General features: G+C 36.4%; 1 protein-coding gene across 4 annotated transcripts in view; it reads left to right on the forward strand.

Annotated features, from left to right (window-relative positions):
• PICALM (phosphatidylinositol binding clathrin assembly protein) overlaps positions 1-19495 on the forward strand; it is a gene marked incomplete at its 3' end in the record, with an annotated part of 103628 nt that overhangs the window by 13968 nt on the left and 70165 nt on the right. For all 4 annotated transcript variants that reach the window (XM_079708180.1, XM_079708181.1, XM_079708182.1 and 1 more), the window contains exon 2: positions 17206-17348. In XM_079708180.1, the coding sequence (XP_079564306.1) occupies positions 17206-17348 (143 nt within the window). The remainder of the gene's footprint in view (positions 1-17205; positions 17349-19495) is intronic.

Genomic DNA, 19495 nt, shown 5'->3' on the forward strand with positions numbered 1-19495 from the left:
TAGAGGAGAGAGAGAGAGATAACTGCTTTCGATAAGGGGAAGAAATGGACCTTAAATGATAATTAGGGAGGAGCGGTAGGCATTTCAGGTGGAGGAAAGAGCACTGAGCAAACATCTGTAGGTAGGAAAGCTGGAACTGTGCTTGGGGAACAAAGGAATCTGTACAACTGGAGATGGTAAATGGGGTGCTTTGAGGCCAGAGGAAGGAAACACTAATAAAAGGAAATAGAGAATAAATTTAGCACTTAAATGGCAGTGAAGAACCTTGAGTAGAAGTCAGGCAATCTGGGGAATCTCATAGCTCACAGAGAACTTTTAGGGAATGGGATGTAGTTAGGAGAAAGCCTTTCTTTGAGAAATATAATTTCTGTAAATATGTAAGATTACATTTGGAAACAGCAACTTCTTATACTTCCTATGCTTTTAGAGGAATAAGCCCTGAACTGGAATGTGGTGTGCTGGCCCCAGCTCCATATGACCTTAGGAAAATCCCTTACTCACTTAAATTGCTTTTTTTCTAAATTACCTCCCTGCTCTGCTGTTCTGTGATGCTATATTTGTGCCCCTTTAGCTTTTTTGTTCTTGGCTTGGTGCTTTGGAAACTAAGATTAAGGATGGTTTCTTTATGAGCTTTTGCTTCATTCTCCATTAATTAGAGTAGTTCACCTACCAATATATCATCTTTCCTTGAAAAACAATTTTAACTTACATATTTTACTGTCATTGGGAGGGAGGGGTAGCACTGTTTTCTGTGACTTTGTTTTAGGAGAAAATGGCCAACAAAAATGTGAATTTTCTTCTATCATATTAAAAATGTGTGAATTATGTAAAATATTAAAATACTTGATAATAAAATACTTCCTATTAGCCTTTCCAACCATGTTTCAAATGCTTTCTTTTCTGAATTTTTCACTTCAGTCAGCCAGGTTGACCACAGGATGTTTATCTTCCTTTAATGTTTGCCCCCTTGGGGCACGTATGTTTGAGTTGGATGCCCTTATTTGGTGAGGGAGAACAGGAACCTTCTCCCCTCTTCCCCTTTCCCTGGTTGGTCAGATGAGCCATATCTGTCAACCTTTCAGTAGCAGTTGTAATCAAATTGCTCCTCTACCCCTCTGCAGAGGCATTTTCTTTTTTCTGTTTTCCTTTTCTTCTTCTTTTTCTTTTTTTTTTTTTTTAACTCAGAGCATCCTGAGCATGTTTATTTCTCCTGAAGACAGGGACTCTGCTTTGTCTTGGTATCCCCAATACCCAGAATATAATGAATGCCTGGTGCATAATAATATCTTAGTAAATATTTAATAAATTTTTGATGACGATAATGGACTTAATATACTGGGCTGATGAATGAACTATTTAGTCAACAGTTTTTTTTTTTTTTTAAAGGGCTTCAAATGCTTGGCTTTTTATTTATTTATTTGTTTATTTATTTATTTTTGGCTGTGTTGGGTCTTCATTTCTGTGCGAGGGCTTTCTCTAGTTGTGGTAAGCAGGGGCCACTCTGCATCGCGGTGCGTGGGCCTCTCACTATCGCGGCCTCTCTTGTTGCGAGCACAGGCTCCAGATGCGCAGGCTCAGTAGTTGTGGCTCACGGGCCTAGTTGCTCCGCGGCATGTGGGATCTTCCCAGACCAGGGCTCGAACCCATGTCCCCTGCATTAGCAGGCAGATTCTCAACCACTGCGCCACCAGGGAAGCCCTAGTCAACAGTTTTTTGTTTTATTTTTTAAATGTGAATTTCCTGGACAGAATCTTTATTGCAAATACTCAGATATGATCTTGGTCTTTAGCTAGTTGGTTCACCTGATAAGTTCATAGTGTTCATGCTAGGATTATGAATTTGATACCTGAAAAGCGGTGATGATGGTGGTCCCTTAACTACTGCCACAGACTAAATGATGTACACTGGTGATTGTCTTGCTTTTGTTGGCTGTTGGTTATAATGGGAGATCAGTTGAGGGTATATAATGGAGCATCACTAATCCATCCCCTTGTGTTCATTTGCACAGTAATTTAAAATTATTTGGTTAAGTGATGAATTTGTGAATTAATGCCTTACACCTTATTTTTATCCCTTAGTTTAATTTCATAGAACCATAGAAATTAAGCGTTATTTTTGTTTCAAAGGTTATTTATTTGTTGGGGAGACTGTTTCTTGAAGTATGTGTATACTATGGATATATATTGTGGATGGGGGTTGCATATGTCTACTTATTAATGCTGGAACTTGTAATAGACCAACACTGCATCCGTTTTTCCGAGTATAGCTGTCTACTCTTTTTTGGCCTGCAAACTTTTGTGTTCTTAGGACCACCACTAAGAGAAGATCAGGGAATTCCCTGGCGGTCCAGGTTTAGGACTCCATGCTCTCACTGGCGAGGGCCCGGGTTCAGTCAGGGAACTAAAATCCCACAAGCCGTGCAGCGCAGCCAAAAAAAAAAAGGTTTTACTTGCAGGTACATGTATGTGTAGTTAGTTTTGAATTAACTTGTCAAATACAGTGTGAGCTATCTTTCTTTTTGGCATTTTTTTACCTTTTGTAACTTTAATTAAGCAACTTATTGAAATCATTTAGAATAATCTTTAGTTGTATACAATATGAATTATACCTAGGAAACTTGTTTTAATATTTGTTGGTATCTTTTTTAACTGCTAAGTTTGTCTATCTTCAGGTAGCATTTTTGGGGAGGGAGGGGCAAGATTTTGGAAATGTGTAGCATTTATATTAGGTGAGTAGAAAACAAAACATCTCACTAATTGCAGTTACTAGCTTTATTTCAGATGAGATGTTGTGGGGAAATGGGTCTAGTTTTGATTTATAAGGCCAGTGTGAAGATTTATTGGTATAAATACGAAATTGAATGGATTGCTCTGCAGTGAATTTGTTTTTAAGAACTGCATATCCAAGAGGGTTACAGGATAGCTGCGTTTCATCTCTTGGTATGAAACTCAAGGAGGCAAGATCTGGTTTGTTCTTTACATGGTCACGTTGTCTTCAGTTTTCAGATCTGGAAGATATAACCACATTATCCTTATTCCCATTTGTACATTTCTTTTTAGAAGTAACACCAGCTTTTCAATGACTGAGAACTTAAGGTTTAGCAGGCAGTATTTCCTTTTTTATTTTTCTTTTCTCAGCATTAACTTTTGTAACTTTTCACAGAACTATGTAATTGTGTATTATCAGGTTTGGAATTTGTGTTAGGTATTAATTCAGTATGAGACTTTAGACATGGTATGGTATAAACCCTCCTTTATTATTTATTTATTTATTTATTTATTTATTTATTTTTGCGGTGCGCGGGCCTCTCACTGTTGTGGTCTCTCCCGTTGCGGAGCACAGGCTCCGGACGCGCAGGCTCAGCGGCCATGGCTCATGGGCCTAGCTGCTCCGCAGCATGTGGGATCTTCCCGGACTGGGGCACGAACCCGTGTCCCCTGCATCGGCAGGCGGACTCTCAACCACTGCGCCACCAGGGAAGCCCAACCCTCCTTTATTTTTGTTCTTCATATTCTTGCAGAATGTTTTGAATTGGCGACCTAGAGTGGACCAAGGCATTATTTGCAGGTGATTTCTGTAGCACATCCCAGGAACACTGCATAAACATAGCTGAGTGGCAGTAAACAACAACCATAAGTACTGATTTAAAAATCAGTTACAGAAAAAGAAATTAGTACAGAGTTGCAACTGGCAGCTAAGTTAGAAAGCTATTGATATTTATAAAGCAGCTGAGGAGGCTGAGACACTCCTTGTTTAACTGCTGGGAGAAAACCATTTCTTCCAATCAGGAGCTGGAAACCTTTTTAAGACAAGCTTAAGCTGCTTCCTGTCCTTGGGCTTGTAGACTTAACCTAGAAGTGCCTTTTCTTTGACTTTCTTCATCAGAGTTATGTTTTCCTAACTTAGCTGGTGACCAACGAGAAGGTATGGTAGTTTTTGAGGCCCTTTTTAACATAGTTTACCTCTTCTCCTATTACTTAGAATTGGGAATGATTACATCTCTGGCAGATGACTGGAAAACTGCCTTATGTGTTCCTCTCATGTAAAATCATGTAAGCCCTACTCACCTAAAATCTGGTGAGTTGACTTTGTTTTGTAATATTCTTGGCTTTTTAAACCTTGCTTATAAATTAAGGCTTGCAGTTTCTGAGTCACTTGGAGATGGGGATGCCAAAACTCTTTAAACCCATCCCTTGTGAACTTCAGTTGAATGATATTCAGTTTATTGTAGTCAGAATGAAAACGAGGATGCTAATGAGCAGAATATACTATACTAGATAAGAGGTGGTTACTGGAGCAGAATATACTGTACTAGATAAGAGGTGGTTACTGTCTGTACTAGTAATTATATTTGTGAGCGCTAAAAAGAAATGTGTGAATTTTAGAATAATTAGAGAAGGTGAAGACAAGACTCAAACCATGTGAAATGAAGAGAGAGAATGGAGAGGAAAATATGTATATATCTTCATCCATTCCTCTAGTGGAAAATACTCTTTTAAAGACTAATTCCAGCACAGCTACTAGTTTGTGTTACTTTAGGTAGGCAAGGTAAGCAAGTATTTAAATCTTTATAATGGAAATAACAAAGCATCCCTTGCCTTGTCACAAGGCTGTTGTAATACAAAATCAAAAGACTAAGGATGTGAAAGAACTTTGTTATAAAGTATGAAGAAATCCCTATGTATAAAGATTTTGCCCCTCTTACGATCCAGTGCAAGTAACTGGTTAACACTTCTCAGTGGAAGAAGTTGGGCTTTATAAACATTCTGAAGAAGGTTTTGCAGATGTCCTTGAGTTTGAGGTGGTTTCATAGTACTGTATTGGAAAAGTGATGGAGGAATAATCTACTAAAATGAGGGAAAACTCACCAGTAAAATATGATACTAAGTAAAATGAATGATATCTAATATTTAATCGTGCTTTAAAGCTTGTAAAGTACTCTAAATATGTTGTCTTACAGTATATATTGTGAAAATTAATTACTGCCATCCCTGTTTTTAAAATGGCGATATTGAAACTGAGTGGCTAATTAACATGCTTGAAGTCATAATGGTAAAATAGTGAATCTAGAATTTGGTTCTGGATCTTTTGGTTATTCTGATGTCACTTCATCCTGTTATAGTACAGTCCTAGCACATGGAAGTGGATTCAGCCATGCATGGGAGTGTTGGAAGGAGAGCCTAGAGCAGAATTTTAGTGATTGGTGGAATTAGCATCCCCGTCATTACTGTTCGATGCATTTTGGAAATGAATAGCACTTAGGATAGACTGTCAAATAAGTGGAGTCAGAGAAGAGCTCTACTAGGGAGAAATGAACTTTAAAGGAATAGAAAGAACTAAAAACAGACATGCCTTCTCCTCACTGGCCAATCCCAGTCATTCTGGAAGGTATCCAATATAGCAGGGTCCCCAGTCCTGCTAGGCCAGGATTCCTGGCCTAGCAGGACCCGGGCCGCACAGCAGGAGGTGAGTGGTGGATGAGCACGTGAAGCTTCATCTGCTGCTCCCCATCGCTCACATTACCGCCTGAGCCATCCCCCTACCTTCAGTGGGAAAAATTGTCTTTAGGCAAGGATCATAGCCTAAAAATAGTAGTCTTCAAAGTGGTAGCATTTTAGTTGGGTAGAAGGCTACTTGGGGAACCTTTGTCACTGCAGCAAAAGGGAAATTGGTGAAAGGGTGGTATTGTAAATTGAAAGGAGAAAGGTGGTTAAATTTTCCCTGCTACTTGTCTGGACCATTTAAGATTTGTATTACCTTACCATAACAAATCAAGTGAAAGATACATTCTTTCAAATTTGAGGAACTCTTCAGATATCCATCTACAGACAGAATGTGGGTTTTGAAAATACATGTGATATTATCTGTCTACCTAAATACAGATACTTGCATGAAAGAATCGACTGTTTTTATTCTTAGTCTTTTATTATTAGTGTTATTGAAGTTGGTACATAAAAGCAGAACTAAATTAAAACCCACTGTAAGTACTATGTACAATATATGTTGTGTTAAATTAATTGTTTCCAAATTCTCTAGCAGCAGAGATCTGTTTATCAAAATGTCTTGTATTGAGAAATACTTAAAGCCTATATTTAGGGGAAATAAATCTGTAACTAACTGTGTAGAATAAGTTGTGATCCTGCCAACTTTTAACAGAAGAGCTAATCGGTTGATGACTTTTAAACAACTCAAATAACTTTATTTTAGAATTTAAATAAATGTACCAAATTCCTTCCCTATTCTCCTGCATAATTTGAAAAAGTGTTGTTTTCAGATCAACAAACAATTTTTAATGGCCAAAGCTTGGATTTTTAGATTCAAACTGGTGTTTTTTTCTTTAATATTATTGCATAATTTACATGGAATTTTTTTTTTTTTTTTTTTTTTTTTTTTTTTTTTTGCTGTACGCCGGCCTCTCACTGTTGTGGCCTCTCCTGTTGCGCAGCACAGGCTCTGGACACACAGGCTCAGCAGCCATGGCTCACGGGCCCAGCCGCTCCGCGGCATGTAGGATCCTCCCGGACCGGGGCACGAACCCGTGTCCCCTGCATCAGCAGTCGGACTCTCAACCACTGCGCCACCAGGGAAGCCCTACATGGAATTTTTAAGTTAAAAAAGTAATATCTTCAATTTTGACATCTTATAAAGCATATTTTTATCTCAGAAGATATTATGCCTTTCAAGAAAGTCATTTGTCATGAAATTTTCAGCTTTTTTTTTTTTTTTGCTGAGAAATAGGCAAATGTGGGTTATAGTGAATTTCATAAGAACAGTTGTATGGTTACGAAATGTGTGAGAATGGAGATCTTTTGGCTGAAATACTCTGAGTGATTATTTTTTCCTGTAGAAACTTAAAGGCTCAAGTTTAAACTTACTAGGAAAAATACTTTGGCTTTAGTTTATTGGGATTTGTTAATAATATATTAATTGCTCACATTTTCCACTTAGCATTATTTCAAAACTTAAAGCCATGTAGGTGGGTTATTCTTTAGTGCTTACTATTTTTGGTTATATCTGTCATTACTGTTTACATCAGTTTGGAAAAAGGTTTTTCAGAAATGGCATTCACTTTGTTACCCACTGGCTTTGAGGGGTCTCTTGATGCCTACTTCATGAACTGTAGTAGATGGCTGGTACCATTTTGACTCACTGAAGGTGAACGTATTGCTTTGATTTAATTGTGAAGTGTGTGAATAAATGAGATTTCCGCTGTCTCTACTTAACTACGTAAAACTAGAGGCTTTGCAGAATCAACAAGATTGTTGTTCATCATGACTTTGGTTTGGTAAGGGAGAAGCACACATAGGTGATGTAGAATGAATGGGATGCCTCCGTACTTCCCTACTATGTGGAAGATGGTAATTAATCATGGTGGTCAGTTCCATAGGCCTCCAAGCCACTGGTGACACCCTACCATTGTTGCTGTTAATTTTTAGAAGTCTCTTTATGCAGGACCCCTGATTATCATGTATAAATAGCAACCTCCCCCAAGCACCTGCCCCATTCTTCTTAAGGGCTAACAAATCCTTAGCACTTCTCACCATCTGACATGTTTTTGTTCATTTGTTTATTGATTGTCTCCCCCACTAGTATATAAGCTTCATGATGGCAGAACTTTGTCGACTATTGTATATTTCTAACTCGTCAGACTATTTGGCATATTATAGTATGCAGTGAGTATTGTAGAAGAAATGGGATTTCTGTTTGTTTGTACTGAAGTTTGCAAAGTTGTGGGAAGGTGGAATATAAAGATTCTATTGTTGTAATTGCATTGGGGACATGAAATTTGTGTTTTCTGGGTGAGTAGACTTTGGCACAGAGGCTAACTGCAATTTGTTATTCCCTCTGTCTAGGCAGATTTAAATTCTTAAGAGAAGCCATTAAAATTCTTTTGGATTCCTACTTTTTAGATGTGGGGTTGGCTGTTACTGAATAACATTAACCTAGCTATGGGGAGGACTTTTTGCCTCTTATTCTCTTCTTCCCTCTGGATCTTAGAGTGGAGAAATGGACTTTTGTTTCACCTATAACTCTACAAGTATTTATACCATCATATCAACACATGTACAAGAAACCATGCCACACGTTGTGGAAGATAAAAGGAAACAAAAGATTCCTGAATTTATTTTAAAAAAGCAAAGAATGAATCTTTATCACTTAAAACAAAAATGGTGGGACAATCAGGTTACAGTTAAGATTATGTTCCTGTTTTTTAAGCAAAAGATATTTTTGGACATAGAGGTGAAAATTTCTAGTATTTCCAATTCCCCAGAGAAGAAACTTGAGACTCATTTGCATAGAGGTTTCTGTTGGGGATGAGAGGACAAAATAGAATGGTATAACCCTCAGAGAAAGAAAAATGCAAATATACTCAGAGTAGATGGTGATTGTCTATTAATTCCTTAGCTACATGTAGACTTTTATTAGGTCATTTATAATAGAGTGACATATGATTTATTATCCAAACTGGGTCACTTTCAAGAGTGAAAGTATATGCTATCTGAAGTATATGCTATCTGAATGGAACACTGGGACAACAGGTGTAAACCAGGACTGTTACGGGAAAATCAGGGCACTGATCACTGCTTCCTAATAACATACTTTTCTACAGACTTAGTCCCAGTTCTTTGAACCTCTCCACATAATTTTTTTCTCCTTTAGAGAACTCTGATCTGCACTCATAGAGTCTCTCAAGCTTTGGTTCCTTTTTCCTGGTCTCAGTGGAATGAAAGAATTCTTTCCATATTTTCTGCAGCCCTGGACTGTTCTGGTTTACAGCATTGTTGGAGGTAAGTACAGAACTTGTAATGTATTGTTAGTTGACCTTTTATTTTGCTTAGGAAATCAGGTTTTGTGTGTTTCTGATCCAGTGTTCGATTGTTTTTGAGAATCCTGGTTGTATCTCCTTAACTGGGCTGATGAACTATTATTAAGTTCCTAGAATGTAGTACAAAGAGAATTTGTAATTTTGGCATTTACTCTTAAATTATTCAATCCGTACTTTGTTTTCTTTTCTACAGGTGGGATTGTAATTCTGAAATTTCAGATCTCCAAAGAAGGGAAGGAGAACGCCTTGTGCTTATACCATAGACATGTGATTTTTTTTTAAAGTTGGAACACTGTAATGTTTTTATTTTGTTTAAATAAATTTAAATAATTTTTTTATTCTTATATTAAGTGATGTGTTTTTATTCTGTTAAGTAACTTTCTATTGTTACCTTACATTATCTGGTAAATTTAACATTAACACAGAAGTAATAGTTACCTCTGAGGTAGTGCTTACCAAAATGTGATTCTCCTCACCTCTAAGATCTTATTTGGAATCTGGGTTGGGACTAAACTTGTCTAGGTTTGGAAATTACGTGGAATCCTAAGCAGTCTCAAAATTAAGGGGTCTGTTTATAGGTAAGCTTGAACCCATGTCTGTTCTTGCCAGTCCTGTTGTTTCTCTGTACAGTCTCCCATCTAGTGGTAGGAATGCAAAGTACACCACAACACCATGGAGAAAGCTTTAGGTTTTCAGACTTTTTCATATTAAGAATGCTTTTACATAGTAGGCTAAAACATTTTGATAGTGGGGGGGGGGGAGAAAGAAGAGAAAGAAGGTAGTGGCAGTGAATTCTGAGAGTATTCCAGGAGTATATGTTTCTCTGTGTAGCGCTTTCATGACTTAAACTTTCTTCTGCTCTTGTTCTAAGACTTTTATGTATGACAGATTGCTTGGTAAAGAGGCAGATGCATAAATAATAATAGATAATTTAAAGAGACAGGTTGAGCTGATTTGAAGAAGATGCTTGGTGTGTGATTAAAATTTTACGGCAACTACGTGATGATTCCATTAACTAAAACAATTTATTTTGAACTTTTAAAATTAAAGTATGGACAACTCAGCAAACTTGGCTTGTGTTAATCTGTGACATAAGAGAGCTAAATTTCAGTGAAATATTAATGTAGAGTACCTTAGGGTTGGCTTTGTTTACCTAGTTCCATCTGAATTCTTCTCTTAGGAATTCCCTTTTTAGTTCTACTTCTTTCTTCTGCTACAGATGTAAAGGAGGTCAGTCCTTTATCTTCTATTGGTTTTTAGAGTGTTCTGAAGGCACCGAACACTTCCTAAATCTGTTGTTTTTAATTCCTCTTTCTAAAAAAATTGATTTCTTTTGGTGGCCTCCATAAGCACCTGAAATTAGCACTGATGGAGGTGTTTTCAGGTTAATATCTTCTTCAAAAAAACTTTGTTTAAAATAAACAGAATATCAGGTAATGAGAGAATTTGTGAAGATTTATAGCAGCTTTTCTGTTGAATAGTTTCTAAGGGGTAAAACACCTCTCCTTTTACATGGTGATTAAAAAAAACAGTTAAAGAAAAACTTACTGCTCAATAACCAGGTTAAAAATAATTATACTATCATACTATTAATATAACTATACTAATACATGATTATCAAATTGTAGAGTTATCTTTACATTTCTTAGTTTTCACGTGTGAATCCTTAGTCCATTCATTTTGCAGAAAACACGGTGACAGAAATAGCATATCTAGTTGTGCTAATAGATTGATTTTTCCTACAGCTGCAACTTGTTTCTTTTTAGTAAGATGGGAGTTTGCCTTACTTTCTTTATGGGTTCTGGAGATTCCTCAAGACTTACCTACCATGGTGAGAGATTGAGCTTGTATTCAAAATATTGGCCTACCTCTGCAAGAGTGGCTGCCGAATTTCCAGCTGTTATACCATGCAACTCTTGTACCACCTCTTCCTCACATCCTTGAGGAAATAAAGGAACATGTCAGTGCTGTCCTTTCAACCATTGATCATAATATGCTCCAAAGGGTCTGGAATGAATTACAGTACAGGATTGGTGTTTGCTGTGTGACATGAGAGGTGCTTACTGAAATTTGTGAAATTATGGAAATAACAGTGATATAGTTCTGTTACATATTGGTTTTAAGTACATGTTCATATATAACAATTGCTGAGTAATTTTGAAAGTTCAATTCTTTTTGCATCATCCCATATTTGGGCAAATACACTATATATCAAAATATAGTATATCTATGATTTTAAAAAATGGAATCTTACTCTGCATTGTTCTTTAACATGTGTGGTTTTTTTTTTTTAATCTATTTATTTATTTATTTTTGGCTGCGTTGGGTCTTTGTTACTGTGCACGGGCTTTCTCTAGTTGTGGCAAGTTGGGGCTACTCTTTGTTGCGGTGCACGGGCTTCTCCTTGCGGTGGCTTCTCTTGTTGCAGAGCACAGGCTCTAGGCGCGGGGTCGTCAATAGTTGTGGCACGCAGGCTTAGTTGATCTGCGGCATGTGGGATCTTCCTGGGCCAGGGCTCGAACCCATGTCCCCCGCATTGGCAGGCGGATTCTTAACCGCTGTGCCACCAGGGAAGTCCCTTTAATGTGGTTTTGATATAATATACTGTGAGCGTTTTCCCCACTCAGCTTTTCTTGCCATGTATTTGTTGGCCTCATAGTATTTCACTGTCAGACTGCTGCCATTTAATGAACTATTGCTCCATTATTGGACGTGTCCACTCACATTGTGACTTAGGTATCCTAGCATCATAGTACTTTTATCAAAGCCTTTTAGATACCTTTGTCATTTCTTTTTAGTACTTTGAATGCTCCTTTCTCTCCTCTTTTCAAATTAATTCAATCCTTATTACTTGTACTGAGCACTCTATATTTTGTGAGTCTTTCCCTAGTTTTAATTTTAACATCCAACTAAAATGTTGGTTAGATTTATTTCTTAAGGTATAAATCAGTCTGTGAAGACTGTATTTTTGAGTGAATTCTAATGGAAGTTATGTTAAAGTGCAACATGTTTCTCACAGAGGATCCCACAAACGTTAAAGATAAAATTGTAACAGTTACATCTTAATTTGGACCGTGTTTTGTGACCCCTTACACAAAAAATTGAATGGAGTAAGGTATAAGACTGTTCATTTTGTTTCCCAGACATCTTTTGGCTGAGGTCTGATTTCAGCTTGCATGTTTTCTAAATACTTTCACACTTCTGCTAAGTGAAAAAAATTGTGCCAGTACTTTATAGCAGAAGTTCAGAAACTGTTTTCTTTATCCTCTAGTTACTGGATATTTGGTGAATATTTCTTCTTTTTATTTGTACTCCTACCCAGGGAAAATTTCAGAGATCTGATCAGTGAAGGAGCATTTGATGAACCACTTAATTTGTCTTCCAAACTGAGTGTGTCTCCAGTTTTCTGGATGGTTGACAAAGTCAGTCTTGTGTTACTAAAATCAATTATGAAAGCATTTGCAAAAAGAGTATCTTTCAAAGTGACCCTTTTGAAAGAGACGATGATATGTGGCTAAATGATTATATATATATATATATATAAATTTTTTTTTATTTTAAAGACGAGTTTTAGGCAAGCTCATTTATTAGAAAATCTACTTGAGTGTCAGCATAGTTTTGATATAGCCTAGAGAGTGCCTGTTTAGATGGGAACTTGAGGCCTCTACATTCTGCTAATGGTGCATGCCACTGGCTGGGTTGCCTGACTTGCTGTGGAAGTCAGCCCCAAGTCCTGTAAGTTTCTAAAGTTGGTGAACTTTGCCTGGGGAGGTCTATACAGATGTGTGGCCTGTTGTACAAATACGGCTGTAAGATTAATGAAACCATCTGGTAACTAGTTACTTCTGAGTTTTTGTACTTTGCTGAACATTTTCCCTTGAATACAAAATATTTTTTTTTTTGCATTTCACTACTTTTCTTTCTGTTTTTTGTTTTTAGTTAGCTAGAAATTTAGAACTTGCATTAAATTGGCTGGTTAGGTATTCACTTCGTATATGTTTCCAAGCACCCTTATCTTTTACAAAAATTTAATTCTATTAATAAATCTGTTATATTTAGTAGTGAGCTCCTGTGACCTTACCGATGGGTAAGCACCTAACCTGTGTTAATACAATTAACATTTATTTTATCTACCCCAGACCTTGTTTGTTGGAGAGGCATATTAAATAATAAAAGTGAGAACATTTTTTTAATATAGTAGGGATTGGTTCCTTCTGCTGTCTCTGTATGGAAAAATGCTCTTCATTTCCATAGTGGGCCTATTTTCTCCCTGCCCTTAAATACTGGAAATCCTCATGAATTCTCACCTACCTAAAGCAGAGAATCTATATGCCATATAGTAGTTGCTTTTTGAGTGTAGAGTTTAGAATTTGTTACTAATGTAATATTAAAGAAGGTTTTACAGTTTTTAATATTTGTAAGGTAAATAGCTAAAAGAAAATATGAGTTTCTACTTTGGAAGCCTTTTGATTGGTAAAGGAAGTTTAATACCAAGTTTGTGCTTTTTAAGAAGTGAAATCTGGATTGAGAATGAAAAAAGCAGTAGCTATCAAGATTCCTATGATATGCTTGACTTTTGTTTGAAACAGTTTGCTTTTGGTTAGTCAGAGGTGGGGAAAACATTTTCCTTCCTGAGTTGTTGGAGCTCAGACTTAAAAGCGTTTTCAGGTTACTACTATAGTAGAAACATTGTTCAGAGGAAAAATTACCCCTGGAGAAAATGACTGCTTGAGTTAAAGTACTATGGGGAAGTGTGTTCTGCAGAGTTTGTATAACCCGTGCAGTATTTTTTCTCCCAGTAATGTTTGTATATCTTTGGTTTTGCTTTTGGTCTACTCTGAATTCATGGCATGAACTCTTATCTCATTTCTCCTGTTATATGTGAAGTGTTACATTTTAGCTTCTGGAGTTTTCCTTCAGTTTTTATGTGGTCATTTCTAAAGCATACTATATAGTTTTCATAGCATTACGATAAACCATTAATTGTTAGATCCCCTTTAACTTGAAATTGAAAATTTTTACATGCGATGGGCTCAGGTTTGTTTTTCAACTTTTTGGGAACAGCAGGTTGTGCAGAGAGTTGTGGATCGTTGGTTTAGTCTACGTAAAAAATACCATTTTGGATGGTCCTGTTACGACTGTTCTCCTGCATACTAAAATAAGTGTATTTATTCAAAAAGTATGGGTGACCACTGTATGCGTTGCACTATTCTAGGCCTTTGGGGATACAGCAGAGAACATAATAGAGCCCTACCTACATGGAACTTATACTTTAATTGGGAGAGAAAGACATTAAACAAATTAAAATGAGTTAGGTGATGATAAGTGCTTTGGAGAGAAATAAAGCAGAGTAAGAGGGTATAGTGAGGGTATGGAGGTAGAGGAGTGCCCTTAAGGCTTTATTACTTTTTATAAATATTGAGAGATGTTCTTCTGATGGATGACATTTGAGCAAAGATCTATAGTAATAAAGCCAGGGAGTAAGAGAAGTGTGGATATCTGGGAGAAGAGTATTCTAGGCAGAAGGAACAGAAGTACTGAGCTCCTGGGTACTTGACTCGTGGGAGGCATTGCAAAGGAGACATTAGTGTAACTGAAGCAAAGCGCTGCAGAGAGGAGAGCTGATCACAAAGGGAATATAACATAGATAGAATATATATATTCTAATATATAAAATACTGTAGTTGTTGAAACTGCAATCTATACTTTTGGCTTCATTTAGGATCAGGCTCTATCTGACTAATCTAGCAGTTTACTTCCCTCCCTGATTAAGAGTATGGAAATTACTAACAAAAGTGTTTGCAGGTTACTTTTAAAATCTCTCATTCTAGAAGAAGAGAATGATGTGGAAGTAAATAATTAAAATGTAGAATTATGTACCAGCTTTAGTGTCTGTTTGGCGGGTACCTTAGTCTGTGGAGGAGAAGATTTCACAAAGGAAAAGACATCATTCATTTTGAAGAATGAGCAAGAATGGAAGGATTTGGTTGTGTAACAGCAAGGTACATTACAGAACACTGGAAGGTGGTTCTGTGTTGGAAGCTAAGGTTCAAGAAGGAGGATATGGACAAAGATGAAATGTATGCCAATCCTGTAAGCAGTTGGGACATCATTGAGGTTAGGCAGTGACAGTCAGTGTTGTGTTATAGGTCAGTTTATGGCCAGTTTAGAGAATGTTTGGAAGTGTGGCGTGGGTAAGACCCCAAATTAGGTATCGTTAGAAGTGAAGAGACCAGTCAGTCCAGTATTTTCTCAGTGGGGACAGTTTTGGGTGGGGTAATTTTTAATTGTGGAGTGTTAATTGTGCATTGTATGACAGTCTCCCTCATCCTTGACATTAAGTGCCAGTAAAACTCCTCAGAGAGCGTGGTAATCACTCTCCCCAATTTCTGAATGCTCTCGGAAGTGGTGACCTCTAGTTAAGGAAAAATAGGATCTGAGCTCTGGCTTTGGCAGTGATAACGGGTTGGAGAGGAGAAGGTGGGATTGCTAGAGGTTTAAGAGACTTGGTTACTGATTGGCTCTAGGGAGTGTTTATAAACACACACACACAGGTAGGAGCACCTTTGGGCAAGTATTGCGACAAGAAATTTTGTGACAGGTTCAATTTTGGAAACTAAAATAAGATTCTGAGGAGTAAAATGACTATTGATGTCATTGTGAGAAAGTAACTATTATATTTAAGAACTGAATAGCTTATCAAGATAGTTTCTAGAAGGATATAGAAAAATATATAAGGATAAATCCATGGGAAAAAAGGAAGCTAGAAGTATAACTTCTTATAAAGTTCAGAACTTGACCACTGTGCTTGAAGTTTTAAAGGATTCAGAATGAGCAAGACATGGATAGGCCTTGCCCCCAGTAAATTATATTTTGAGAGAGACAGAAAATTTATCTTTGGGAATAAGGCAAGTACAGTATATTCAGTACCATAGGACAGGTATAAAGTACTATTCAAGAAGTTTCAGAGAAGGCAGAGGTCAAATTATAAAATACCAGAAGTAAAATATCAGAAGCTGAGCCATACAAACCAAGTTGAATGTACTATTTAATTTTTGTTGCAGGTAGTCTCAATTGTGAAAACCTTGTGTTCTCCTGTTCCATGGGCATTCTGTTTGACTGTTTTGTGCTTTGTTCTTCAGGCATTGTGGGCCAGGGTAACTGCTTATCTAAAATGCATTTGCTTATCAAATGTTACTTTGTATAGTAATTAGACCTATTAGAACAAACATTTTTGAAAGATTATAAGCAGATAAACGGTCGTAGTTAACATTGATGTTTCTTACTAGCAATCACAGCCAAGTTAGGTCGCTTGAATTCATATTTAATCATTAGGTACTAAAGGTTAAAAGTGGACAAAACTGCTGATAGTCACAGATAACTAATTTTTTCCCCTTTATGGTAGTTATAACTGAGGTATTTATACACTTTGTTTTATGCATACTTTAAAAATAAAACAACTCATTTCTTGGTCTTCCTCTTCATTAAGTCTCTAAATTGGACCATATTTTGTATTTTCTTCATTGAATTTGCCAGTAATATCTCTGAAGCAGATTGGAGGTGAAACTCTGAGGTATATTAACTTTTTTTCAGTTTTGGTGCTAAAACAATTGTGTATTAGATGATTTTATGGTAATGCTTTCCAATTATTTATATTTTAAAATATAAAATTAGAACTTACATTGTTTTAACTGTTCAGAGTAATAATCGAGTAGAATTCCTGGATCACTTCTTTGGAAATTTGTTGCATTGAGAAACTTTCAGTTCATTTTCAGTTTTGTTTGTCAGTGTTAGCTAGTTGATATCAAGTGAAAACTGAGCTAACTCAGTAGAACTGAAGGGAGAAAAGAATGAGAATTATTTTATATAAACAAACTGAGAATCCTATCCACTCACAGACCACATATCTGCTCTTTCTATTAGTGCAAACACAGCATTCTAGGGGGGGATATTAATAAAGTGTTTGAACCTCAGCTTGTTTATGCTTCCATATGTATGAATTTTTAAAGTTTTTTTTTAAATGTAGGGATGAATAATATTAGTATTGAAACTCTGAAGGTTTATGAGTAGTAAGAGAACTGAAAGTGTTACTCAAGGCCTTGAAACAGTTCCTTTTGAGATAAATAAAATACTTAAGGGTGAAAGGAGTTTGATTTACTTTCTGGTATTATTGATCAATTGTGTGATATTAATCAATGCCCTGTTTACTTCTCAGGTAGAAGTACTGTCTCAATTGTTCTCTTGAGAAATTTTTAACAACTTCTGCAAACTGTCCATTGTTGCTCCACTCTTTTTAGATCTTTACCCTATTAGTATGCAGATCTAGCATTAAAAATAAATGAAAGCCAGAGTAAATTAATCTTTTTTTTTTATTGCAGACTTAATTCAGTGCACAAATGAGATGAATGTGAACATCCCGCAGTTGGCAGACAGTTTATTTGAAAGAACTACTAACAGTAGTTGGGTGGTGGTCTTCAAATCTCTCATTACAACTCATCATTTAATGGTGTATGGAAATGAGGTAAGCAGTGTTTTTAGTTAACAAGTATACTGGGGAGTTGACTGATTCAGCTAGTTTCTCTCACTGACACTACAGAAATGGCTATAGCAACTGAATAATATAGGTAAAAAGGGCAAGGTGCTTATACAGAAATATAACTGTAGACCCTACACTTTGAGGAAAGATGGCCTTTAAGTCAGAAAGCAGAAAATGGGTCAGAGCACAGGGCACTTTCAGTAATGGGATCAAGAAGCAAAGATTAATGCCTAGAGATGGGTTCTATAAGCATCACTGATTTTTTGCAGGCCTTTGTGTATAGATTGTATGTTCGTCTATTTTAATTTGCTTTTTTATCATAGCCCAATCAGATTTCTGTCTGATCTGATGTAGTTGTCTATAGACGCTCTTTGCCTAGTTCAAGGCTGTGATATTAAGGACTAAGATGGCATTTTGCTGAGGAGACTGACTGAAGAATGCCTTCTTCAGCAAAGAGTTGTGTCTAAAGCCTTTGTTTCCCAAAAAAGGGTAACAAATAAGATGCATAAGCTTTTTCAATTTACTGTTTGGAGAGAATCATCTTGTTTTCCATGATAGCTAATTTTTGAGTTCTTACCTTAGGTGATTTTCCCAGCCTAGCATACTTACTTGTAAAATTCTGTCAAAAGGAATATTTTAAATTGTGTTAAAAGAAAATTTGAATGGAACTAGATAAATCTAGTACCTTGGTATGTGCCTTAGAAAAATGCAGACCACTGGTTGCTGGGAGATAGCTCCCATAGAGATGGGGAGGGACTTTATTCATTGGTGTCAGATTTATAAACATGACTTTCTGACATCCATCACTTTACTCATTATTTTGGGTTTTGCAGTCATGAGACTCTGCTGTTATCTTTGACAGATACCAAAGAGAACATCATTAGAGTTCAGAATTAAAGCAGAAATTTACCCATAACTCTTACATTGCAACAGATCTGTTTGCATGTTTTGGTGTTCCTTTCTGGTCCTGTCCAAAGTATTTTTTATAGCTATAATCATAATCTATATAAAATATTATATTTAACTTTTTTACATATCACACCATAAGAAGCACCTCCATGTTCTGTGTTCTTTCTGTTTATCATCTTCAATGACTACATAATTGCTCATATGGTCCATCATTTTCTTAATTCTTCTCTTTCCTGCAAATTTAGTTTTCTGATTATTCACTGTTACAGTACCACATTGAATGATTTTATTTCTAGTTCTTAAGTTTTAAAAATTAGTTCCAGAGGCGTTACCTGAAATATGATTACTTAGGTAACAGACGTGACCATTTTTAGGACATATGTTACTCAGTTGCTTTCTCATTCATTATAAGCAGTATATAGAGTCAATAGAAAAATTTGGATATACTAACCTCCGTGTAACTCGAAACGTTTTGATCTTAACTAGGATATTAGTTTCTATTTTCATCAGGAATGTGTTTGTCTAAGATCATGATCATTTATTCAGAAGAATTTCAGGCTTGTATGTATTTTTTACCTTTTAAAATATATATATAATTTATTCTTTAAAAAGAAAAAGCCACAAATATAACCAACTACAATGCTGGATAAAGAGGCACACTATCAGTGGTGACTTTCAGAGGTAAATAAGGTGATAATACCAGAAGCAAAAACTTTATAAAGGCAAAAAACCCAGAAAGTTGACTGTCATTCCTTACAGTTGACTGATAGAAAGAGAAAGGTAGCATTTCAGTAGTGGTTTTCAGATAAACTCTAGTTTCCCGTCAGCAGCTAAGAGAAATCCAATGCTCTGCTCTTTTTTTGGTGCTAGTTTGTACAGCCCTCAGGTTTTTGCATTGGCAGGTGTTATTAGTCTGTAAGAGAGTATGCATAGGATTTCACTATGCTATGGTGTTGGAAATTACATAGAACAGTGGTTCTCAAATAGGGCAAGGGCGGAGAGTGATTTTCATCCCCAAGGGACCATTGCTCATAACTGGAGGGGATGCTACTGGCATGTAGTAGGTAGAGAGGCTACTGGCATGCTAAACATCTCATAATGCACAGGACAGGCCCCCACAAAAAAGAATGATCAAAACTTATAAAAAATCATAGAGTGTAATATTTTCTTAGGATATTTTAACACCTTTTTGAAACAGGTTATTTTAGGATAAATGATGAAAC

This window comes from Hyperoodon ampullatus (assembly GCF_949752795.1).
Source record: "Hyperoodon ampullatus genome assembly, chromosome: 7".
NCBI lineage: Eukaryota > Metazoa > Chordata > Mammalia > Artiodactyla > Ziphiidae > Hyperoodon > Hyperoodon ampullatus.